This window comes from Rousettus aegyptiacus, unplaced genomic scaffold (genome assembly GCF_014176215.1).
Source record: "Rousettus aegyptiacus isolate mRouAeg1 unplaced genomic scaffold, mRouAeg1.p scaffold_m13_p_1, whole genome shotgun sequence".
NCBI lineage: Eukaryota > Metazoa > Chordata > Mammalia > Chiroptera > Pteropodidae > Rousettus > Rousettus aegyptiacus.
Window position 1 is genome coordinate 31642197 of NW_023416284.1, and position 25560 is coordinate 31667756.

General features: G+C 52.2%; 1 protein-coding gene and 1 pseudogene across 1 annotated transcript; one reads left to right on the top strand and one right to left on the bottom strand.

The window, feature by feature from the left end:
- The first annotated feature begins 1661 nt into the window (after nt 1-1661).
- On the top strand, nt 1662-20893 carry SLC5A9 (solute carrier family 5 member 9). Its single transcript, XM_036220974.1, is given in 15 exon segments — nt 1662-1876; nt 3854-3908; nt 4898-5002; nt 5322-5486; nt 6525-6630; nt 7451-7531; nt 7813-7884; nt 7887-8017; nt 8197-8332; nt 8784-8891; nt 10767-10917; nt 12711-12879; nt 14373-14588; nt 17461-17620; nt 20685-20893. Coding segments are annotated over 15 exon segments (2013 nt in total). The 5' UTR covers nt 1662-1727.
- A 2112-nt stretch (nt 20894-23005) lies between these two features.
- On the bottom strand, nt 23006-23124 carry LOC118605388 (annotated as a pseudogene).
- Nucleotides 23125-25560: the final 2436 nt, after the last annotated feature.

Here is a 25560-nt window from a genome sequence, read left to right on the forward strand (position 1 = left end):
CTTTGGAAAGGCAAAACAGAGCTGATTTCTACCCTACCCCCGGAAGGATACACCTCTGTGCTGTCTCTCCTTAGACAGAGGATTAAAGAAAGGGACAAGTGGTGTGGCACAGATTTTATAGTGAGTCAGGCCTGAATTCAAAACCCAAAGAGGCTATAGTTATGGGACATCACCAATGAGCAGCAGCTGGTTCACTTACAAAATGGGAATAATGAAGTCCACTCGCATAGTTAATATAAGAATTGCGATTGTATTTGGAATGTGACCTGCCCAATACATCTGGCACATACTAATAAATACTAGTCCTTCATTGTTCTGCAAGAGGAAGTTCTCGGCGGGAGATTGGTGAGAGTGGTTTTTCAGCATGAACTTTCAAGTAATGTAGGGAGGAGGCAAGAGAATTAAAATGTCAATCAAGCCACATTCAGAGACTGCAACGTGCTGATCAGCCCTGCAGCCACCCCTCTGGCCTTCTAGCAGCCTCGTTCCTGCTGCTCAGTTGTTGTTTCTAATTTGCCCTGAGCTGGAGCACAAACACAGCTGCTTGAGGTAAAGCAACCACAAACAGGCCCTGAGCAGGGGGCCCAGGGCTCACTGATATGCAAGGCTTGGCCTCTCGCACAGGCTTTACCTACTCAGGTGGTTTCGAAGCCTCTGTGTGCTCCCTTCCTGGCACTCTCTGGTCTCTCCGGATGCTGGATGCTGAATTGCCTGATTAGCCAACACATGGGAGTGGCTGCTGTAGGCCTGAACCTGCTGATTTAGGGTGAGATAAACTGTGCAAGGGTTGGGGCTCAGCCCCAGGCATCTGCGAGAATGCGGTTAGGGGACAGCGTACATGGACAGTAGACTCCCCACAGCCAGGGCGGGCCCTTCTGGTGGAGAGGGTAGGAGGAAGTGCACTCAGCTGGCACTGAGAGGTGGGCAGGGCACAGGCCATGCCGACCGAGGACACCAAGCTCAGGCAGCCTGCCCACAATCACCCTGCAGGTCAGAGAGCCGTGCAGCTGGGACTAGAAAGCAGGCTCCCTGGGTCTCAGGGCAGATGGTGTTCCCCGTACCCGGGGTGCTCTGTGTCTATTTCAGGAGTTTTCATATGTCACAGCACAGAGTAGGACTGTGGACCCAGAAGATGTGAAATCTGGCCCTGTTCTGCGGCTCGGAATAAAGGTGTCTCTCCTGGGGCCTCTGTTTCTTGCACCGTAGAAAGAGGGAAGATGATACCTGGGTAGGTTGGAGGTGGGAGCACGGAGGAGCAGCGACCCCTCCTCCCGCGTCTCCTCCCACAGAGCCGACCAACTGCAGAGAACTGACTCCTCAGAAACCTGAATCCAGGCCCAGCTCTGCCTCTTCTTGCCTGTGCGACCTTTCCCTCCCCGGGCCTCAGTTTCTCCTCAACACAAGCAAGAGCTTGAACACTGACTTCTGGAGTTCCTCGCAGCTCCAGGATTCCAGGGCTCTGCTCCTCGTCCCCCTCTGGCGGTGAGAGTGTGCATGTGCGCGTGCGTGTGTTCATGGGGACAAGGAAAGGGAGTCCTGCAGAGGGTGATGGCGGTTAGGGAAAAGGCGGGCCAGGACTTTATGTGCCACTGGGGCTCAGAGCTTTCTCAGCAGCTAGTGGCACCTGGGGCTGTTTAATCATTAAAGCAGAAGAACGAAGCCAGGAGCGCCTCAAAGTCCAGCCTTGTGGTGACCGACTCTGACAGAAGAGCACGGAGCTGGCAGCAATGGGGCCTGGAGCTTCAGGAAATGGGGTCAGGACCGTGACAGCTCCACGCTCAGCACTGGGCCCCGGAGTCAGCCTGCATGCCTACGACATCGTGGTCCTGGTCATCTACTTCATTGTCGTCATCGGCGTGGGGCTCTGGGTGAGTAGGTCTGGAGGCTGGGGCGGGGCGGGGGAGGCACAGGTGCGCTCTCATCTCCAGCTGGTCCTGGAGTCGGGGGCCAGGTGGGCAGATGGAAGGCAGGTCAGCGAAGCACAGAGGCTGAGGTGGAAGGGCCTCCAGGAATCACCCCCACCAGTACCTTCTTTTAAAGATGGGCAGACTGAGGTCCAGAGAGGGGTGTGACTCGCCCGAGTTCACACGGCAAGCCAGAGGCAGGCCAGGCCTGAGCCTTGTCTCCTGACTCCTTGTCTCCATGCATCTGCTGCCTTGGGCCTCACCATCCCTGGCCACCCTGAACCTTGTTTCTCCCCTTTCTACCGTGCTGAGATCCCCAACTCTGCGAATGCTTGACTCCTTGCCTACCCCGCCTTCCCCTGGTCTGAGTCTGGGCAAGGAAGGAGCAGTGCTTTCTAAAGGAGTCGGGGTTCCTGTGCTCATGGGGAGGTCCTTCTCCGAAGGTCCTTCTGTCAGCCACTATTCACCGAAACCTCGGTGCCATGGAAAGGGGCCAGGTTTGAGGTCAGTGGGCCCTAAGTTCATATTCTAACTCCAAAAGTTAGGGCCACACGGAATATACAAAGCCTTTCTGAGCCTCAGTTTTCTGATCTGGGCAATGAGAATAAGGACTACACAGTAGAGTGGTTATGACAATTCAGTGACAGGATACATTTAAGCATCTGGCACAATGCCCTGCAATAAAGGACTGCTATTATCACCATGGCATTGGAGAGAAATGCCAGCACCTTTAGACTCTGCCATGAGGCAGACTGTGAATAGAGCTGCCCAGCTGGCCATTTACTAGGCTGTGGCAAGGTCATAATCCTCTCTGAGCCTGGTTTCTGTGAAGTGGGGAAGTGGGTGGGAGAGGGGGCGGGAGCACTCCCTGCCCCCCAGGGCTAGTGTGAGGACCAAGTGGGCAGCCGGTCACTGGCTCCTGGGAGGAGGTCGACTGTGAGAAGCACCAAGTCCTCACTGACTTTGGGCAAGTTGCTCCCCGACTTTGAGCCTCAATTTCCTCACCTATAAAATTAATTTTTCCTGCTCATCTGGGCTCCCCCGAGACCAGAGATGACACGGGCAAGTTCAAGCACAGGTTTAACAAGCACCAGGCCCCTGACACACTGACCACTTCTTAGTCACTAATTTATGACTTTTCTTTGGGGAAGAGAAGCTTCTGTAAATTTCCCATTTTCCTTCCTCCCCCACAGGTATTTCTCCTTTGTCCAGGCCCACTCAGAGACCTGTTGGCTTTAGCATCATAATAACGGCTTCGAGTTTATCTTTCCCTCCCTGCTGCCCTGCCCTCACCCACTGTGTCCCCAGAGAAAGTTCTTTCACTCCCCACCCTCCTTTGGTTCTGCAAAGCAATCCCCACACAGTTCGCTAACTGACCACCTACTGGTGCGGGCTGGGGTTTGTTCCAGGGTGGCGTGCTCTGACTTCAGCCCGGAGCAGGAGAAGCCCGCAAACAGAGCCTTGCCTCTGCCCAGGCCCCAAAACCCCCATCAGAGCTGCAGCCCCCCATTAGATGTCCTGTGGGAGGAAGGGACAGGGTGGTCTCCCTGCAGCCACAGTGCACCTGCTAACGAGATGCCAGCTCATTTCCTGAAACAATGCTTGGATGCAGAGAAAAATAGGGAATGAAAGTGCATGATAAGTCAGGGCAGTCTCCTACGCTGCACAAGGAGATGGCGCTTGTGCCGTCGTGGAGGCTTTGTGTCTTCCTTAGCGCCTTTGTGCTTCATACCAGCCCTGGGAGATGAGCAGAGAGGCACATAGAGGAGGTGACCCTCCCAAAGACACGTAGAGTGAAGATGGTGCAACCGCCGGCCTTGGTTCTCACCCTCTGCGTCCCCACAGTGCCTGTGCCAGGGAGCAAGGGGCCTGGGGGAGGGGTGAGAGTGGGGGAGGCTCGGGAACCCTCACCTCTCGCTGCTTCCTTTTCAGTCTTCCATTCGTGCAAGCCGAGGGACCATTGGTGGCTACTTCCTGGCGGGGAGGTCCATGAGCTGGTGGCCAGTGAGTTGACTGTCTTCCGTCCCCTCCTCCTGCACCCACATCCTCACCTCATCTTCTCCTGACAAGGCAACAGCCTCCTGAGTGGGTTTCTTGGCTCTGGGCTCCTCTCCGGTCCAAATATACCTGCAACTTGAGCAATCTTGCTAACACACATCTTGGACAGACACCCACTGGTCGCCTCCTAATGGGAAGCAGCCTGGACACTGGACCTACAGAGCTAATCTAGAATGTTCCTGTCCTAGAGAAGCTGAGTTGAGCTGGGCAGAGGGCCTCATAAACAACTGATCACTGCTGAGCTAGATGGGGAGCAAAGGGGCTTTTGAGAGCTTGCAGGAAGCCTCTGATCTCTGGATAGTGGAGGTAGGATTAGCGAAGATTTTCTTGGGAAGGTGATACATCAGCTTAATACTGAAGAACAGTTAAATGAGGAAAATCATAGAGGTAAAATCCCTCAAGAAATTGATCTTTAGACTTTGTGACTTCGGCTCTTCTGTCAGGCCACCCCACCTGTTTCCTCCATTCTCTGCTTCAACTTCCTTCTCACCAAAGGGCCTCAGATCGCTGGCCTGTATCAGAGATTTATCCTCCCGACATGGAGCTCCTCATGGCTTCCCATCTTTCCCACTTAGCCACTCACGCACCAGGTAGCCTGGAGCAGTGACTTCATTTTTCCTAACATTAATTTCTTCCTCTGTGAATTAGAAAGATGAATACTCATCCCTCCAAATCTTTGTGGAGATTAAGTGTATCAGCACACATAAAATGCCTAGGACAGTGCCTGGCGCACAGTAGGCAATCAATAACTGTCAGTTTTCTCCCTGTTCCTCTTTGCTTTGCCCACTTCCTCTCCTCTTCCTGATCTCAGATTTCCTGAGTCCAGGCCCTGCTCTCCCTATCTCCTTCCCAGCTCTGGAAGCTCATGGCCCTGCCTCTAGATTGATTCAGATTAAAACTGACCCTTGACCCTGGACTCCACTTGTGTCTTGCAGATTGGAGCATCTCTGATGTCCAGCAACGTGGGCAGCGGCCTGTTCATCGGCCTGGCTGGGACAGGGGCTGCTGGAGGCCTTGCTGTGGGTGGCTTTGAGTGGAATGTAAGGAAGCAGACCTGTAGGCTTCTCAGGGCTACCAGGGTCTGAAACCGCCCCACCCCTTCCCTGGCCTTAGTGCTGAGAGGAGCCTGAGATGTGCCTGGGGAGGCTGCATGGTGAATGGAGAACCCATTTTACAGATGAGAAAATCAAGGCCCAGAGGAGGCAGAGGGACCATCAGGGGTCACACAGCACTGAGATCAGATCCAGGCCCCTCGCCTCCCTGCTCAGGGCTCCCCTCTGCACGGCACCGCCTCCGGGGAGGAGACGCCGCTGCATCTGCATCCAGGATGTGGACACCTCTTCTTCCCTCCTTCCCCAGGCAACCTGGCTGCTTCTGGCCCTCGGCTGGATTTTCGTCCCCGTGTACATTGCCGCTGGTGTGGTCACAATGCCGCAGTACCTGAAGAAGCGATTCGGGGGCCAGAGGATCCAGGTGTACATGTCTGTCCTCTCGCTCATCCTCTACATCTTCACCAAGATTTCGGTGAGTACCCGCTCTGGTGTGGCTGACCTCTCTCTGAAAATGCTGAGTATGGGGCACAGCTTGCTGCTGGCTGGCAGGCTGGACAGAAGGAAGAACAGGAGGAAGGAAGAACGAATCCACAGGCTTTCATCTTACGCTCCTCTCAGCAGTGGATAATCAGAGATGGACAATAAACGTTTGTTGAGTGAAGGATGGTCCCTCCATTCGAAGACCTCATAATCTAGAGCTCATCCACTCATTCACATATCTTTCCATTAACGGATTCTTCATTCAGTGCTGTGCACTAATTGCCTACATTGTTATAGTTAAAAAGGTCCTTATTCTTCCTCTACTGACCTAACCTCAGAAAACAACCCTTTATCAAATGATTCGTCCAAGTCCAAGGCCAGCTCTGGGGCCTGAAGTAAAGTTTGGGTCGTCTGACCCATCCAGGCCGCCTGCCACTCTGTCATGTTGTGGCCCCCGTAATGGGTTCCCGTGACAGTCATGGAATGGGATGGGCAAGCACGCAGCGAAGGGAACGGAACCGCTCGGTCGCCCGCTCCAGGGCTGGAGAGCACGGTGCGGCCTCTTGTTCCACAGATGCTTGTGAACGGCCTAAGTCAGCGCAGCAGACCATGTGCCTCAGGCCCTCTAATAAACCCAAACGCGGGGGTTAGAGACCGTGGTTATCGGGACCAGGGCTCCTCCTCATCAGGGCGGCGGTGGGGCCCCGCTCCGTCGTCAGGGAGTAGTTGGGGACCCTCCGGGGTTCCAGTCTCCTCCCATTTGGCCGCTTCTTCCGCCCCAGCTCCTTGCTTCGCTTCCTCAGTCTTCTGCTCCATCCTTCGCCGCTGCCTTCACGGCGGACAGACCACTCTGCTTTCAAAGCTCCGCGGCTGCTCGCGCCTGCGAGATGAAACCACCCTCCCAGCGCAGCACTGAAGGCTCTTCTTCCTCCTCGTGCGACAGGGGGTCGCAGTAGCTGGCATTGCTGAGCGGGAGGGTGACACGGCCTGGTAGCCACGCTGGGTGACCTCCTGTTTCGCGTCTCTACAGACGGACATCTTCTCTGGAGCCCTCTTCATCCAGATGGCCTTGGGCTGGAACCTTTACCTCTCCACAGGGGTCTTGCTGGTGGTGACAGCCATCTACACCATCACAGGTAGGAAGGTCAAGGTGGGGTGCAGGAGCCAGGAGCAGAGACCTGGGGACAGGGAGAGGTGGAGAGGGAAGCTTCTGGCACGGAGGGAAGGACTGGAGGAGAGAGACGTCCAGAGGGAGGGGCAGAAAGAAAACGGACCTGAGAGCGGGAAACGGGAAGCTCCAGAGGCAGAGTGGCAGACAGAGGTGTGGAATCAGAGGAGAGCACAGAGGAAAAGACTGAGGTGACAGAGACTGAGGAAGACAGACAGGGCGGGAACAGGAGGAAACAGAGCCAGCTGGGGAGGGGCAGGGAAGGAGGGGAGAGGAACAGGGAGCAGGGTACTGATTAGGGGACTGCCACCTGGACCAGAGTCTCTGTGGACTGCTCCAGACAAAAGCCACACACCCTCCTTCCTCTGGCCCCTCCAGAGCACCTTGCACAGACCTGGACACCCTGGGACAGGCTCGGGGCAGACTTCCGGTGGCTAAGCTGGCCCGGAAAGCTGGGGGACTTCAGTGGGCATTCGGGTGGGGGGAGGGAGGGATGACGCCTGGTGGAGCTAAAGACTCACAAGGACTCGGACATTAAATACCGACAAGCAGGTGTGGCCAGGGCAGCCACAGGCAGAGGCTGTCAGGGGGAGGAGCTCAGCCTGTGACTGCAACTAGTCTCCACCCGCCAAGGGGATGCCGTCCAGGGAAAGGCAGGCAGCTGGAGTCCACCCGCGAAGAGGCCTCTGGTCTTCTCTGGTCTCCCCAGGGTGGCCACACACAGGGCGGGCACCCAGAGTGGAACCCCTGTTGGCGCTGACTGATGAGCCCTCTCCTTGGGTCCCCAGGGGGCCTCACGGCCGTGATCTACACAGACGCTCTGCAGACAGTGATCATGGTTGGGGGAGCCCTGGTCCTCATGTTTCTGGGTAAGCAGTACACCCCACCCTTGCCCCTAAATTCCACTCTCATCTATCTTGGGCTGTCACTTCCATGGTTTGATTGGAACTTTCCAAAGCACAGAGCCATATCACCCCTTCCAGGCCAGGGGCAGGATTCTCTCTATGCCGAACCGGGGGTCTGAGCCCTGCATCCCTCCCCCCATCCCCAGGTTCTATGCAACCTCCCAGAAGACTAGGAGTTGGGGGGACACGGGACGGGCCCAGTGGGGCCTCAGGGCTGCTTCACTCATGGTGGTCTCTCCCCACAGGCTTTCAGGAGGTGGGCTGGTACCCAGGCCTGGAGCAGCAGTACAGACAGGCCATCCCTAACGCCACAGTGCCCACACCACCTGCCACCTACCCCGGCCCGACGCCTTCCACATGTTCCGGGATGCTGTGAGCGGGGACATTCCTTGGCCAGGCCTCGTTTTTGGGCTGACGGTGCTGGCCACCTGGTGCTGGTGCACGGACCAGGTGATGATGCCTCTGCCAGGTTTGGCCCTGCCCACCACGAACTGGGGTGGCTCCCTGCAGGAAACCGGGTGTCTGGATGCACAGAGGGTTGGGACCCATTCTGGGACCTCCATAGGGGCAGAAGCAGTGACCGTATCCGGGCCCAGCCCGAGCGGCTCGCCTCCACCACCGCTCTACAGGTCATCGTGCAGAGGTCTCTTTCTGCCAAGAGTTTGTCCCACGCCAAGGGAGGCTCAGTGCTGGGCGGCTACCTGAAGATCCTGCCCATGTTCTTCATCGTCATGCCCGGCATGATCAGCCGGGCCCTGTACCCAGGTGAGAGCGCCCCCCACCCCGGGCCACGCCAACTACTTTCTTTAAGAGCACAGAGTATGTCAGGCTTTGTGAGCGGAACATACAGTAGTTATTTTGGGAGAAGAAACTTGTTACCGGATGTCATTTTAAAATCTTGCTCTTCCTTTATAAGGGAAAGATCAGTTAAAGCATTTTCGATGCCTTCCAAAGAGATTTGCCTTTTATCAGGATAAAAGGCCTAAAACCCAAAAGAGCTTATCAGGCTTTGCAGGGTACTATATGGTCGAGAGCTTTACCAGCAAGAGCTAAGTCATCGTACCCAGACATCTACCTGCCCTTTGAGCCTCTGGGTGCTTGTCCTGGCCAGAGCCACCAGTGAACGCTTCCGTGTAGGGTCAGAAAGCAAACATTTGGCCAACTCAAAAAGCACAGGCAGGATGATTCAGCTCTACGACCATTACTTCTTCTGCAGACGAGGTGGGCTGCGTGGACCCTGACGTCTGCCAGAGCATCTGCGGGGCCCGAGTGGGATGCTCCAACATCGCCTACCCCAAGCTGGTCATAGCTCTCATGCCTGTGGGTGAGTCCCGTGTCCCCCATGCCACCTGCCACTCCTACCTCCCAGCTTCCTTCAGTCCCCCGTGCCCAGAAGGGACAGCACTGAGGACAGACATGGGCAGGAAGAGGAATAAAAACATTCACCTCCACATCCCCCTCCCAATACGCACGCACAGACACACACAGACACACAAACACACAGACACATGCTTTCCACAGGCATCTCTGAGGCGAGGCTCATCACCCTGGTCTCAGAGATGCAGCGGTAAAAGGTAGGCCCCTGGTCTCGGGCTCCATGTAGTCTCCAGTGTATCCGGACTCACAGAGGCCATGACAGTGTGACCATGGCAGGGACACAGTGGAGCTGAGGGAGTCCTAAGGAGGCACCTGACCCACTTTGGAGAGCAGATGGACCTGTGTCCCGAGGAACAGTTTAGACAAAGGTAGAGACGGGCGGGAAATGTCTGGGAGGCCTCTCTGTGCAAAGGCCCAGGGCCTGGGCAGAGCATGAAGTCTGAGCAGCACGTAGCCCCAGGTGGGCTCACATGCAGGGGGTCTGAAGACAGCCATCGTGGAGAAGAGGGGGTAGCCACACCTGGTTCTGGAGCGTGGCCTTTACTCTGAGGGTGATGGAGGGCTGCTGGGGGTTTGAGGCCAGTGTGCATGATCAGATTCATGCTTTAGAAGGACCACAATGCCCAGTGGGGGAGGGGCAGGTGATGTTTGCGGGGTTGGTAGTGGGCCAGGTGAGGGGTGACCTGGCTTGGACCAGGTCAATGTCTTTAGAGAGGGAGAAAGGAGGTTTAAAAGATGCTTGTGAGGTAGACTGGCAGGACTGGATGACCGGCTGTATTTGAGGAACAGATCCAAAGAGGGCTCCCAGGTCTCAGGCTGGAGATGCTATAGAGATTGAAGACGTAGGAAAAAAGGCAGGTTTATAAAGAGAGGTCGACCAGTTGAGTTTTTCCTCCCCCAGTAGAATAAGAAATGAATCCAAAAAATAGTGGAGATGGTCAGGAAGCGGAGAGGCCTGGCTGTGACAAGGCAGCCGCAGAGGGAGGTGCGCGGGAGCAGGGCAGAGGAGGGTCTAGGGCACCTCCGAAGTGTCTCTTATAGAGGCAAGAAAGACATTATTAACCAAAGGAAGGAACAGAGGCCGCAGAGAAAGATGCTGGCCTAGCTTTGGGATACCTTGAGTCTTCCAGGGAGATGAGCAGGAGGTGGTTAAAGGCTTGGACTTTGGGGTGGTGAGGACTGAGGTGGGGCCAGGCAGCTGGTCTCCCCAGGGGCGAGCAGCTGTGTTTCTAGACGCTTGGTCTTAGATAGAGTCAGAGGGACTTCAAGAATCGGTGTGGCCCGTCCTCTCTTGGTACAGGAGGAAAAATAGGCCCAATAAGGAAGGACTTAGTGGAAGATTATACAGCTAGTTATTTGCAGAACCAGAAAACAAATTTAGGCTTTCTGCTGCCCAGGCCAGGGCTTGGCTTGGCACCAGTGTCAATGAAAAAGGTACAAAACACTGAAAATTATGAACAGTCACACTGTCCCCACCAGTAACGCATTAACCAACTGTCTACAAGCTCTGAAACCCAGACTGAAACAGCAAAGCTGCAGAGGACCATGAGGATCGCCTAACCTCACAGCCTTAGTGGCCTAGCTGAGGAAACAGGCTCAGGGAGGACAGAGGGCTCGCCCCAGGCAGAGGCAGAGCCTGGCCAGAGCTAAGGCTCCACTTCCCCCGGATTCCTTATCTGTGCGGGTTGGGAACCTCATCCAATACCTTCCTCACCCCGCCCCCTCCCAGACTCCTGACTCCGCTGGGCTGGGAGGCAGCCCCCATGCCTCTAGGCAGAGCCAGCTTTAATGGCTCGGCCCTGTCGTCCCCGTCTCTCCCCAGGTCTGCGGGGCCTGATGATCGCCGTGTTCATGGCCGCCCTCATGAGCTCACTCACCTCCATCTTCAACAGCAGCAGCACCCTGTTCACCATTGACGTGTGGCAGCGCTTCCGCAGGAAGGCAACAGAGCAGGAGCTGATGGTGGTGGGCAAGTGCGCTGGCCAGTCCTTCGAGGCGCCCCCTCCCGTGGGCAGGACCCCTCGCCCCTCTCCTCCTCGCCCTTGGTTGCCTTGGGGAGATGTAGCTGGATCTGGGGAGCTTCGGGTTCCAGCACCAACTTCCTAGTGACTTCAGGTAAGTCCCTCCCCAGCTCTGGACCACTCCCTACTCTTCAGGATAAGGAGGGGAAAAAAATCTCTTCTCTGCCTGTCAACTTTCTCTTGGAATAGACCAACAGGGTCAATGAGAGAAGCTGACGAGGAAATGAAAGGTGAACTGTGTAAGTGGGAGGAAGTTAGCAAGCAGCTCACTCCCAAGGTCTTTCAGACCAGCTCTGGCTTTTTCCAGGATAATAGAAAGGCTATTAATTTACTCCATCGGTCTCACGGTGAGCATCATGCCTTTGTGCTGGGGACACAGGGATGACTTATAGGGCCCTGCCCTGAAGGTGTGCACAACTTAATGAGAAAGGCAGAGACATAGGTAATGCAGTGAGGGGCCTGCATTGAAGGAGATGTTCACAGGAAGTTTGTCTCTAAAGGATGCAGAGCCTTGAATGCCGAGCTAAAGAATTTAAACTTTATCTTGTAGGTATCAGTTTTACACTTTTCAAAGTATAACTTAGTAGCTAGTTTTTCTTTTTCTCCCTAAGCTTGAGCTTTGTAGTTTACACAGGATTAAGGGGTCCTTTCTGAAATCTTTGCTTCATCATTTAAGGCTCTATAACTAAGTTTTCTGGACTAATACGTTCATTCTCCCCTTTGGGTAGATGGTGCTTGAATTTAGAAAACCTGCTCTTTCCCCTATTCCTGTCTTTGCGTGCACCGTTCCTTCCACGACGATGCTTTCTGTTCACGTTGCTTAATGGATTCCCACAGCCTGCTCATCGGTGCACCTCAGCCGGACAACGTACAAAAGCTATTGAAGGACCTGAGTGCAGGACACGTTGTGCAAAGAAGCAGGGATGAACAGCAGGGAGGCCACTTGAGTAGCTGCTGCTCTAGTGGGGCCAGAGAGAGAGAAATGGGAGGAAAAGGAGAGGTCAGGGCAAGTGTACGGAGATATTTCTTGAGGAGTGTCCTTTGAAAGCTGCACACTCAGTTGCCAAGTTTTACTGCTGCCTATTTCATCGATCAGCGGGGTTTTGGTGCCATCTGCTGACCATATGCATTATTGCACACAACACATCGAAGAAAAGTTTTTCATCAACTTGGTCATACACCTGCAAAATTACACAAAGAGTGTGCTTTGGGCACTTGGGCCTGAGCCAGGATCAGTTGAGCAGGAGTCAGGAGATGAGGTTGGAGTCCCTTCCATGCACTAAATAGCAGCATAGGGAGAGAGAGTTAGAGCTGGAGAATCCCAGAGAAGGGAGAAGTCCCTAGGGGCCAGAGCCGCCCTGGAGAAGTGGGGTGTCCAACGCAGGGTTTGGGTGTGAAAGAGAAGGAAAGACATTCCAAGCAAAGATCAGAGGCCATTTACTGAGGTGGGTGGCGAGGTGAAAGGTATGGCTTTCTCCCCGAAGAGCAAGTGGCTGCATGACCCTCAAAGCGCCAAATTCAAAAATTCTGGGTCTCTTGGGTTCTGGAATTCTGATATTCTGGGGTTTTAGGAGTCTAAATTTCTGACATCTCACCATTTGGGATTCTGGTCTCCTAACATTCTCTGATTCAGTGACCACACATTCCCTCTCATCTCCCTTCCTGGTTCCTGAGCATTTCCTTCACCCTGCCCCATGCCCTGCCACCCTGAGCTCTCCTCACAGTGTCCTGTGCCCTCCTGGCAGAGTGTTCGTGGTGTTCCTGGTCATCATCAGCATCCTCTGGATCCCCATCATCCAAAGCTCCAACAGCGGGCAGCTGTTCGACTACATCCAGTCTGTCACCAGCTACCTGGCCCCACCTGTCACCGCCCTCTTCCTGCTGGCCATCTTCTGCAAGAGGGTCACAGAGCCTGTGAGTACAGAAGCCCACTGTCTCTTCCAGGTCACCACAGGATCAGTAAAGCTGGTCTGGTCATAGCTGGGCCTCTCTCTGTGACCTTGGGAAAACCAGCTGCCCCTCCAGGCTTCCCTCTTTCCGCCCACAGCATTGGGTCATTCACTCGACAAACATCAATCCCATTATGAAGGCTCCAGGATGCCATGGTTTACAAGGTTCACATAGGTCTGCCATCACTGGACCAGCCAGGAAAAAAGATGATTCGATAAGCAATAATAAGAAAGTATAATGGCTACTAAGAGAGTGAAGGACAGAAGTATCTAACCTATGGGACTCTTAGGAGGGGATCAGGGAAGCCTTGAAGTGACATCTGAGCTGAGACCCAAAGGATTACTAGGAGGGGAAAGAGAAGCATCATGTGTGAAAGCCCAAGACAAACTAGAAGATCTCTAGGGTCTGTTTCATCTATAACACTGCAAGGTTTTATATGTAGGAAAAATAATAGCAATGATGATGATGGACAAAGTGTGAACTTACTTGTCATTTATGAAACTGCACTGAAATCTAACAGAAGACTAGGAGGAGCCAAACGTACCAAGGCTATAACTGTGGTTACTCCGTAGACTGTAACCTTGGTTACTCCCCAGGACAGTCTAGACAAGGTCCAGATCTGCTGGCTGTACCTTCAGGAGGTAAGGGATGCCATGCGCAGAACTGCGCGGGAGCCATGTGGGAGCTCGAGGTCATAGCAAAAGACATCACAGGAGCCCGTCTCCCCGTGGAACAGGAAGCGGGGTGCCCGCTGGGGCCGCCTGTTTGCAGAGGTCTGACCTTCTGCTGACAACCATGGTGCACAGCAGGACTCGGCTGAATTCTGGATGTTTCTGTTCATTCCAGGGCTTTTGAAATCGAAATTAGCATCTTATTTATGAAAATACAAGTCATCTGACTCTTACATACAGGAAACAGTATGGGTTAAGAATAAAAGGTGCTGTAAAGAAAATATGGGAGGTGCCAGAGCTTTGCTTTTATTAAAAAAAAAAAAGGCAAAAGATAGGGGAAAACAGAAGCAACGAAAGGAAGATGTCTATACTGATTTCTGATTTATAACAGAAAGCTAGGAAAAAGGATCCGGGTGTTCCCTGCTTATTACTTATTCCATTCTAGTTGAATATTAAGCATCTATATTTAGTACTTATTAATTTGTCCTATTACTGCACATGAGAAAACTTTGGGTCAGGGAGGCTGAGTCACCGTCTCAGTTATTCTGGAATGGGGCCGGGATCCAGATCCTCGTTGTCGGTCTCTGGAGCCTGCGCTTTTTCCAGTACCCAACTCTGATCGCCTCCAAGTTAAGACAAAGCCTCAGCATTAAGGGGGAGCTCACTCAGAAGGACTTGCAAACACTGAAACCAACCAGTGGGAGAGAGACTTGGGCCAGAGTGGCTTTTAGCCTCCTAGGGCCTCACACCGGGGTCTCATGCCTGCCCACTGCCCTCTCTCCACAGGGAGCCTTCTGGGGCCTGCTGTTCGGCCTGGCAGTGGGGCTTCTGTGCATGGCCCTGGAGTTCTCGTACCCAGCCCCAGCCTGTGGGGAGGCGGACTGGAGGCCGGCCATCCTGAAGAACTTCCACTACCTCTACTTTGCGCTTGTCCTCTGTGGGCTCACTGCCATTGTCATTGTCGCTGTCAGCCTCTGCACAAGCCCCATCCCTGAGGAAAAGGCAAGTGGAGCACTCATGCTGAACCCCCAACCCCAAAATTGCCCTCCCCCCTCAATCCTTCCCCCCACCCCCCACCACCACAGCACCTGGATTTCTACCGCTGAGTTTTACTCCTTTGGGTTACGGTCTCACCTGTTGCCATACAGATGTCCTAGGGAGGGGGAGCTCACTGGGTTATTAATTCTCAACTGCGAAGCCATTCATTCAATTGGAAAATTACTCAATGAGCTCCTACTATGTGCCAGGCCCTATGCTGGGGTTACAAAGATGAATGGTCCTGCCAGAGACTGTCCACGAGGGGAGACAGATACCCACACAACGGAAACGCAGGCGGATCAAGCTCAAGGGGCAGGCTGAGCACAGAAGAAGAGGAGTCGCCCCTGGGAGCTGGGGATGGCCCTTGACAGGGCGGCGTTAGGCCAGGCCTAGAAGAATGGGCAGGGATGTGTCGGCCGGGTAAGAAGAGCTCAGGTGGGAGTCCTCACCTCTCTCATGCTGACGGACTTACCGGTCCTCGGACGTGAGACCCGGTCTTTCTAAACTGTTTTTCTTTAGAGCCTGTCTCTGCTAGGGCTGCCACGACAAAGTGCCGCAGATGGGTGGCTAGACGACAGAAACGTGTGTTCTCACGATTCCAGGGGCCCAAAGTCTGCGATCAAGGTGCCTGCAGGGCGGGTTCCTCCAAGGCCTCTCACCTTGGATTGTAGATGGCTGTCTTCTCCTCTTTGCCTCCCCCCGTGCCTGTCTGTGACCTCATCGCCTGTTCTTATAAGGGCACCAGCCACTCTAATAACCTCATTCAGCCTCAATTACCTTTTCAAAGACTCTCCAAACACAGTCACGTTCTGAAGTACTGGGGTTAGGACTTCAATACGTGAATTAGGGAGGAGGACCACAATTTAGCCCATAACAGAGCCCATACCCTAAAACGCTGGGTCGAAATCACTATTAACACCCCTTACCTGTATGGTGCTTTGGAGTTTGCATCGCTTTATACCCTCGGTGTCGCCCATTCCTACAAACACGCAGAAATGATGTCCCCCGCTGCTCGAACCTTCAGCTCCCTCCGTTGTCTGCTGTCTCGCTCCCACACTGAAGTGTTCCCTAGTTCCATGTCCCTCCCCGGATCCCGGATCCCGTTCTCCTCCAGTTAGTGCCTCCTCCCTCACCACCCCTCAAAAACAACTTTTTCAAAGAACGGTCTCCATTCCTAGCCTTCGCATCTTGTCTACTTTTCAACTCACTGCCGTCCGGCTGGCATCCCCATTTTCCTACTAAAATTGCTCTCACCAGGATCCCCACAAGCCTTCTTGTTGCTAAAAATCAATGGTCAATTCCCCATATTTATCTTAAGTAAATTCTGAGGAGAACCAGACCCCGCTGACCACTTCCTACTGAAGCCCTCTCATCTGCTCCTGTCCATGACATATTTCCTTTGAGTCTTTTTTTTTTTTTTCCTATCCTTCTGATCACTCTCTGCCTTCTTCATGGAGTTATTGTTCCTTAGGGATTCACCTGTGACCTGTAGCCTTTCTCACCCCACAATGTCCCTGAGTTATCTTATCCAAACCCATGAATTCAACAACCTTCTACATAAAAAGGAAACCCATTTCTCTATTTCAAGCTCAATCCCCCCTCCCAAGATTCAAACCCGAATCCATTTGCCTCCTGGTGACTTAGAGAAACACCGTGCATATGCTACTAGTGACACACAGCATAAACATAAAGTAAAGGTTACTGAGAGATATTTACTAGCACAGCAGCAGCCCAGGCTCTCATGATCCCCCAGAGAGCACAGCTGGATGCCCCGTGTAAAGCGCCCCATCTGTAGGAAGGTGAGGCAGGCCAGGGGTGCCTGGTTCAGTAAGTAACAAGGAGCTGCCTGGCCAGAGAAAGAGCCTTGTTGGAAAGGAGATGGTTCAGAGCTCCATTAGTCGCGGTTGGGCCCAACTGACATCAGACAGAGAACTTGCCATATTCTCTTCAGAGCCACCAAAAAGGGAGAAGCAAAAAAGCCATCAGGGCTGTCCGGGGGACGTAGGTTTACTGCTCTCCCGTTCATCGCCGCTTGAAGGTCCTATAGAATCTTCAAGCTCATCATCATATTTCTGTGTATAGACGAATGCTTGTTCTCTTTCTTTCTCTCTCTCTGTCCCCACTCCACCCCTGTCACCAAATTCATTCCTTTTCCTGCCCACTCTGTCTCTGTGAGACACAGGCACACCACATCCCCCCCTCCATGGTCCAAGACAGCGACCTGAGAGACGAGCTTCCACTTCCCTCCCCCTCCCCTGGCTCATTCAATCAGCCGTCAGCCTGGAGACCTTACTTCTTAACATCCCGCAGGACAGCGCCCTCCTGTTATGCAGGTGCTCTTTATTTTTTGCTTCCCTTGCAACAGCCTCCAGGCTGGGTCCCTTCAATTCATTTCAAATGATCTTTCTAGATCTCAGGTCTTAAGAGTCTCTTCCCTGTGCCTAAAGCCTGCAGTGACTCTCCACTGCACTGTTGTTGTTGTTGTTGTTTTATTTTGTTTTGTTTTGTTTTGTTTTGCATTTTTTAAGTATCAACTCCTCAGCCTCTATCATGGGGCACCTGCCTCCTTGTCCAGTTTCTTTACTCCCAGCCTAGGAGGTCAAGGCTGTGCCTGGCTCGGTGTGTTTTCCGGCACCCAGCGTGTGCTCGGGGAGTGCAGATTTTCAAAGGAAGTGGTCAGACGAAGAGCCAGGCCTCCCGCCCCCAGCCCTGGGCTTACTCCTGGTGCTCCTCACTGCTACCGCAGTCCCCCATCCCCTTAATAGGCCTCTCTTTTCCTATGGCCTGACTTCCCTCCAAAGGGAACTGAGAAAGACAGCATTTTCTTTTCCTCCAGCTTGCTCGCCTGACGTGGTGGACACGGAACTGCCCCCTCTCTGAGCTGGAGAAGGAGGCCTATGAGGGCACACCGGGGACGCTGGACATGCCATCTGGGGAGCACCTTGCTGGAGGTGGAGGGGCAGAGAACCCCTGCCAGGGCGGGGAGCAGCACGGAGGTAGGCTGAGGGTATGCCAGGGACACGCATCACAGAAGAGTGGTGGGGACAGACACCAGGTCTTGGGTCCCCAAAGACCCGATTTGGGAGTCATTAAGGATGGGGTCTCTGAGGGAGTCCAAAAAACAGCACCCCTCTTTCCTTCCCATGTGGTTACTAAACTATTTGAGAAATAAGACAAACAAGTGAGGCTGTTGAGAGCCAAAATATTGCCCTCAAAACTGGGAAAATATAGGTGGAAAGACTGGGTATATATCCATGAGGAGGTGCTCTTCCCAATACTGAACCCCAGCATTAGACAGAGGGACCTATCAGTCACTGACCCTTGTGAGCACTGCACTGCCAAGGTGAGGGTGGGGACTGAGCCAGGCATGCCCTCTTCATCCTCCCAAATCCACCAAGGGAAGTCCCTTCACCTCCCCTGGGCTCACTGAGGCTAAGGACAGGAAGTCAAAGGACACAGATCGAGTTCCTGCCACACGAAGGAAGCATCGGGCATGGCAAAGAAATACCCCTCACACACAGTTTATTATTTACTTATTTTCTATTGGGCTTAATAATTCTGCCCACAGTCATATGGAAGTGTGGTCATCCCTCACGAGGCAAGAGCAGCCATGTGTCCGTAGAGTGCTATCTATTTTCAATAAGTCTCCCCAAGACCACTGCCACTCCTATGGTGATCCTCTTTGAGCTGCTGACAGGCTGTATAAATTTTGCCTCCTGAAGATTCTGAAATGTGTTAAAATAGCACACAAATTAAATTTACTCAAAAGCCACACGGCATCTAAATTCGAAAATGGGTATGAGGTATAATGTAGCCATTTTCAACATAATGCAGCTATAACTTTCCTATAGTGTGATTAAACAACAATGTTAAGATATTCTGATATAATGACATCATAGAGATTTCCCAAAGTATAAAATTCCCAAGGAAAACTTAAAGTCAAAAAAGTTAAATCAGTTTGCAAATTAAAGCCCCAAATCAACTTCTCTTGCTCTGGTGAGTTAAAAAGTTAATGAAATTTAAGTGCTAAATCTACTTCCTGCCTCAGGTAGAGGGAGCCCCTGCTCCTGAGTGGAGTAGGGGTAACTTGGGTAGCTGTCTTCTCACATTGGTTTGGATCAAGTTCCACCGAGGGCCTCAAAAAGTGTCTTAGCTCCATCCCCAGCCTCTGGTATGTCAGACTTTTAATAATTTCAGCAAGTTTAAGAGCATCGATAAGGTTATCGAAGCACTGGTTGCTGGACCCACATGACTGACAGGCAGCATGGCACCCCTCAGCTTTAACGCATTTGCCAGGTTCCAGGGATCCTGTGCTTCCCCCAAGGCCTGAGAAGCCTCCTGCCTTTCTGGAGGACCTTCACCCTTGCTTAGGGCCCTGAGTCTAGAGAAACAACCACTTGCCTAGAGGTAATTACATCATGGGCTTCAGAATAGGAGCTCCACCAATAACTAGGACTGAAAGCTTCTCGACTAAGTCGTACAGGTAAAAGCCAGTGGTCCACTATAAAAAACTATCCATAATGGGGAATTTAGTCCTTTACAAACTCCCAAAGTTCAGAAGCACCATGGAAGCTCAAAGTCACCTACCTTCATCTAATTGTTTGCCCCAATTTTGCAAAATATAACTTTTTCCTTCTTTTCTGAGCTTTGTGGTCCATGCATGAGATGTTGGGGTCTCAAAACTGCTTCTCCCCTCATCATTGTGAGGACCAGGTCCTGGCCCAACAAATTTTATGGCATGGGAGAAACAATCTGAGGGCACAAGCTCTTTGCAGGTGAGACAGCTACCAAGCAAGAGGACAGAGGAAGGGAAGAAGCTACGAAGATAGCTCCCAAGAGAAAGAGAGAGGGCACAGCTTCTACTCTCTATGGCCGAACCAGGACTAGACAGACTTCCATGGTCATGGTCACGGGCAGCCCTCCCTGGTGGCACCCATGCCCAAGGGCAGAGCCTGCCCTTGGAGAAGCAGAGAAATACCTAATCCCTGTGGGTGGCTTGCTCTCAAAAGGAACAAAGGAGATACTGAGTCGGCGGAGAGGTTCAATGAGAGGGATCCCCCCAACCACCAGGAGGAGTGAAAGTCAAGGAGACGCAAGTGCTGTCCTTGGCGAGAGCTCCTTCCCTGCCACAGAGAATATCGGAAATGGGGAAGAAGCACCTGCCTCTCAAGGCTGCAGGTGGAAGAAGCCTCATCTGTGTTGTACTCAGGTTAAAAAGCAAAATAGTAGTACAATTTCGAGTCCTAAAAAAGGAAAGTTAAAAAACAATTTAAGGACAGCAGAGTAGATCTGAAAGAAGTGGATATATCCCAGGTTGTAGATAGGTTTAGATGTATTGAGTCATTGCTCACCAATAACTACCTAAGTGACTCAAAAGACAGTGCTAGGACTGGCCTGTAAAATGATAAAACAGTGTAATCCAAGAGCCAAATTCATGTTACAGCTCTTGGTGCAGCTCTGCATCTATGCGACCTAAAGCAAGGCCCTTTCTTTCTCTGAGCCTTTTCCCCACTGCAGAACAGGGCAAACTCCATTGACTTATTTGGGCGAGAAGGATCTTGCAGCTCAGAAAAGCTGGGTGAGTGATTTGCGTGGGGCCTCAGTCAGGTGATGGCAGAGCTGGCCCTGGAATGGGGCTTCCGTCTTAGTGCCCTTCCCCATAGCAATGTGGCAGTCTGTCGGGGTCAACTGCTGCCTCCTTCCTGGGTGAGATAATGCCCGCCACTCACACCCCCCACATCCTCATGTGGGGTATGTGTCCTGAATTTGAACAAACCACACTATCCTTGCCCCTTAACACACCACCTGCCCTGCAATAGTGAGATGCTTCTGCTCCATGGCTGTTTGGATGCCGTGACCAGGGCCAGAGCTCGGTGTACAGTCCCATCTCAGCAGAAAGGGCTAAGCCGATTGTTCCATGTTCCGCCTCTTTCTGCACACCTGATTCCTTTGGTTTCTCACCATCTCTCTCCATCCCCTTCTCTCTCTCATCACTCCCCTTCCCAACCGTGGCTTCCCTCCCTTCTGCTTTCCTTCCCCTTCTGGCTTTTTGTCCCTCAGCCCCATGCAGGTCCTGGGGAAAGCTCCTCTGGGGCTGGTTCTGTGGGTTCTCGGGGGGCCCGGAGCAAGCCCTGAGCCCAGCAGAGAAGGCTGCACTAGAGCAGAAGCTGACCAGCATTGAGGAGAAGCCGCTCTGGAGACGTGTCTGCAACATCAATGCTGTCCTCCTGCTGGCCGTCAATGTCTTCCTCTGGGGCTATTTCGCATGACTCCGCAGACCTGGCTTGCGCCGAGGCAGACGAAACACAGCCCAAGCCCAGCCAGCCACAGAGACAAGATTTCCTCCCACCTTGCTGTCCAAACTGGAGACCAGAGAGGCTCAGACTGCAAAAGCACCTGAAGAGCCCCGGGCCCAGCCGCGCACTTGACCAGTGGAAAAAAGGAGGCCCAGAGAGAGCACTGGGTCTGCGCAGGGCCACAGCGCAGGACTTGTGCTGGCCTCCTGATTTCAGCTCTTTCCATCACATTGCCTTAAAAGCCTACCTCAAAAGCACTGTTTCCACCCTCTTGGTGAGTCTACTCAGGGGCATTTACTCAACTTGTCTTAAGGGTAAAAAGTAAAGAATACGAGAAAAGGGAAGACAAGAAAGTTGCAGAGGTCCACGTGCATCTTCACTCACCCATATCCCTTCTTTTCCCCCCTTCTCCTTGCCCCACCGCTCTAGTTCCCAATCCCCAGTCATCTATTTCTAGCAGGCATCTACCCAGAAGGACCTTACACTGCCATTGGTTGCTCTGCGTGGTGGCCGTCAGACCCAAAGGAGTGAGGGACCAGGGTGGAACCTAAGCACGGTGACAGACCGTGTTCCGGGCAGGGAGCACTGGGGTAAGGGACTCCTCGGCACTGCTCAGATTCTGCCTCCTCCTACTCTATCTTCCAAACACGTGTGAAGTCTCCATGGCCTTGAGGAACCGAGAGTCCAGTTGGAGAGATATGACTTGTTGAAAACAAGGGAATTGAGACAGGCTCCTCTGTGCTTTAGAATAAGCCCTGCAGAAGGCCAGCACGGACAGCCGAGGAGCCACTGCAGCTGCACCTGTGCCTTTGTCCCTTTGCCTGGCAGGTGTCTGCCTACCCTGGAAAACATCATGACCCTACTGAGCTGTCCTTCCTCCAGGAAGCTGCTTGGTGCCCTAAACTGAGTCCAAGGTCCCACTCGTGTTCCTACATCCTCTGAACCTGCTTCTGTGGCAGCACCGGCCACTGTACTATGATGTTTGTCTCCCCATTAGATTGAGTCCTCCAAGGGGTAGGGAACAGGGACTGTGGTCCAAGTGACTTTGTTCCCTGAAAGTAACAGGTGTTTGATAAACGTTGCATTAGTAATTCTCCAAGGTCCTGGCTGTCTGCTGTGGCCGGCTGGGATGTGACGTGGGGAGCCAGCTGGTGGAGAGCAATCTCCTTCAGCTGGACTTTACACACTGAGTCTCAGATGTTTAGAATGAAACCGCAGCCCCATCCCCTTACCGAAGACACAGGCATCTCTATCTATGGGCCCTACTCTCATCGGATCCTCTTTAATGCTATCTTTTGTCATCACACCTCATAATTGAAAACGAATAAAATTCTAGTTCTTTGAAGTTTAAAGTACAGCCGATGCTATGAATACCTCCTGTCGCCGCTGCCTCCAAACTTCCATCCACTGACCACCTGACCCCATCCGTGTCACGTCACATGGCTGTGCTCTTCTCATGCTCCCTGTAGATGCCTTCTGGGAATTCAGCTTTCTCCCCTGATTTTCCCCCAAACCACGAGTTCTTTGTGTGGCAGTTTTGGGGAGGGGGAAAATTGTAAACCACAGAAGCACAATTTAAAATTAGTTATTGAACTTCCCTCTCTTCAAAAGCTCCTCGGCATCCTGCTATAAGAATCTCCCCAGGTCTTCTCAGTCCCCTACTGCCGGCTGTGGTTCTCAGTCTCCCCGTCCAGCAGATTCTCACCTCTCCCCAGTCCTCCAGGTTGGGGCCCCCTCCTCAGTTTTCTCTCCCTTTGTTATGTGGAGTCTCGTCTGGGTTCCAGACCCATCTCCTCTAACCTGAAGACTCATGAGCATGCTGTTAAAAATAGTAGAACTGCAGCAAGATGGTTCCCCTCCTTCCCTGCCCTCTTTGCCTGGTTAATTCCTACTTGTTCCTTTCATCTCAACATAAAAGTCATGTATGTCCTAAGAGAAGCCATATTGTCTTAGTGGATGACCTTACCAGGGCTACCTGCAGCCCAGAGCAAGTAAGTCTCAGCACCCAACATACAATCTCATGGTCCCCTAAATTTCCCTTCAAAGAAAGTGTCTAACTGATATTTTAAGAGAATTATTTTTTAACACCTACAGCACCCAGTATTCCTAGGTGGTCTCCCATCCAAGTACTAACCAGGCCCGACCCTGCTTAGCTTCTGAGATCTGACACGATCAGGCACATTCAGGGTGGCATGGCCATAGACTCCAAGTGATATTTTATTAATACTCATCTTTACCCACCTCCCTGAGTTCCCATTACCTAGAAAACTTGGTAATGATGGGTACTAAAAAAATATGTTACATGAACAAATGAAAGAATGAATTAATGAATGAGTAAAAGAGCATCCTTAGCAGAGGAAACCAAATACTTAGCAAAGCACAGAAATGGGAAAATCATGACACAAGCAGGAAACAAAGAGTAGTTTAAAATGTCTGGGCGGGAGGGTCATGTGAGCGGGGCCACTGCTAGTCCATCTGCCTTCTTCATGCAAGTGAACAAAAGGTACCCTTTCTTTCTGAAGCATGTGACTCCTCACCAGGGGCTCACAGGTGGCAGCCAGAGCTCACGGTGCATTTCTGCCCCTACATGCTGTCTTGGCCAGGGGCGCCTGTGCAGGGCACCACCTGCACATCCATGAGTGGTAGCCCTGCCATGTTGGGGAGTGGCTGGCGCAGTGGCTGGGAGGTCAGCAGAGGTCAGCTCAGGGAGGAGTTTCTCTGCTAAACTTGGGACTTCACCATCTCTTACCTGGATTATCGCATCTGTTATCTCTGTTCTCAATCTCTCCCCTTCCAGTTCACTCTATGCCCTATACTGAGAGTGATCTTTGTAAAATGCAAATCTTGTATCATCTACTTGTTTTTAAGGTTCTCTGCAGACAGTGTTTCCTAGCCTGGCATTAGCCCCTGCTAGAAATACCCCCCAAGGTTCAGCCCTTGGGCTCCCGTCTTAACCCCAGCCAAGTCCAGGCTGTTCTATGCAGTGGTTAAGAGCAGGGAGTTAGAAATCTGAAATTTTGGAAATAATTTTAGCTCTAACACTTGCTGACCACACGATTTTGGGAAAGTAGCCGAATCTGTCTCTTAGTTTCTATTCTACACAATGGAGATGGTAATTGTAGCTACTTAACAGAGTCGTTAGAGGATTAAATGAGTTAATTCCCATAAAGTATTTAAAATAGTATCTGGCTTATAATTAAAGCACTCAATAAACATTAGCTGTTATGACTACTATTACTAGCAGGCGAGATGGGCACACGAAGAAGCAGAGCACATGGGCACAGCCGAAGCGGGCAGGGAGGGGCGGGGAGCCATGATTTCCTGAGGAATCAATCAGGAAAGGACACAGCAGAAAGATTTATACTGGAGTTGAACTTTGGAGGATGAAAAGGAGTTTTCTAGCAGAAGTCATGCAAAGAAGAGGAAGAGCGTATGCAAAGGTGGTTAAGGTACAAAAGTGCATGCAGAGTGAAATAAGGTATTTACTCATTTACAAATACCAACCCTATACGTTCCATTTCCCCTTAGAAATCATGTTTCGTGAGCCTCTTGCCTCTAAGGCGGTGAGGTTTACTGACCAGGGAGAGGACACGATGAGCATTTGACCACTGTAGCAGAGGCTGTCACTGTCCCACCCATGATGTCCCTAGGCGCTCACACGTCCTGTTTGTTGTTCACTTCCTGTTGAAAGCCCCTGCAACCCTCTCCTGAAGGCTTTCTCTGGATGCAAAAAAAAAAAAAAAAAAAAAGAAAAAATGCTTAGCCCCCTGTATAGAACAGGCTGGAAGTGCTGGGGTATTCAAGGCCTCAACCAATGACCAAGAAGAGTTGGTAGATGAGCACTGCTAGTTCCTTGTCCCTTACCTGGGACAACCCAGAGGCTTGTTCTGAACCATCTCCAGAGGTTCTTGGATGACTGAGCCCCAGTCACCTAGAGTTAAGCTGCTCACTACCACATCTTAAATAGCGTACACCGCCCCTTCCCTGTCTCACTCCCGCGCTCTCCTGCTGGTGTTTCCTGGGAAAGCGTCCCAAATAAACTACTGTACTTGCATCTGGTTTCACGTACTGCTTCTGGGGACGCCGAACTCGGAGAGTCTTCTAAGACTTGAAGGTGCTCGTGTCCTAGCTTAGTTTTGCTACGAATTGCTTTGTGACACTCCCTACCCTCATCCCTCAGTTTCATCACCCTTACTGAGAGGTGCAAAAGCTCGAATTCGTTTAGAGGAAGTCTAGGGAGCAATCTAATGCTGACGTTGTGTGCTTCTGATTCATTTCCACACTTGTCTCCTTGGGGCAGTGGGTGATAGTAGAGGGCAGGCCGCATGCCACATGCCAGCACACTCGAGTGGAAACAGCACAAATAGTAAAACACCAAAAAGTAGTTTCCAGAGATTTGAAATGGGTTTGCCACGAGCAATAACAACATTAAGAAGCAGCTTTGGACTGTGTGTGAGAGGATGATGTTTAAAACAAAGAGCGCTCTTAAAAATACCATGAAGAAATGTTTTTAAGGGTGATTTGCAATTGAGCTGGGACCACAAAAGCACTCAATTTAATATGTGAGACCCGTAGCTTTGTCCCGGGGCGTGAGAGTTCACATCGGTTCGAAGGGGGTGACCACTGCTTAGAAGCCCGGG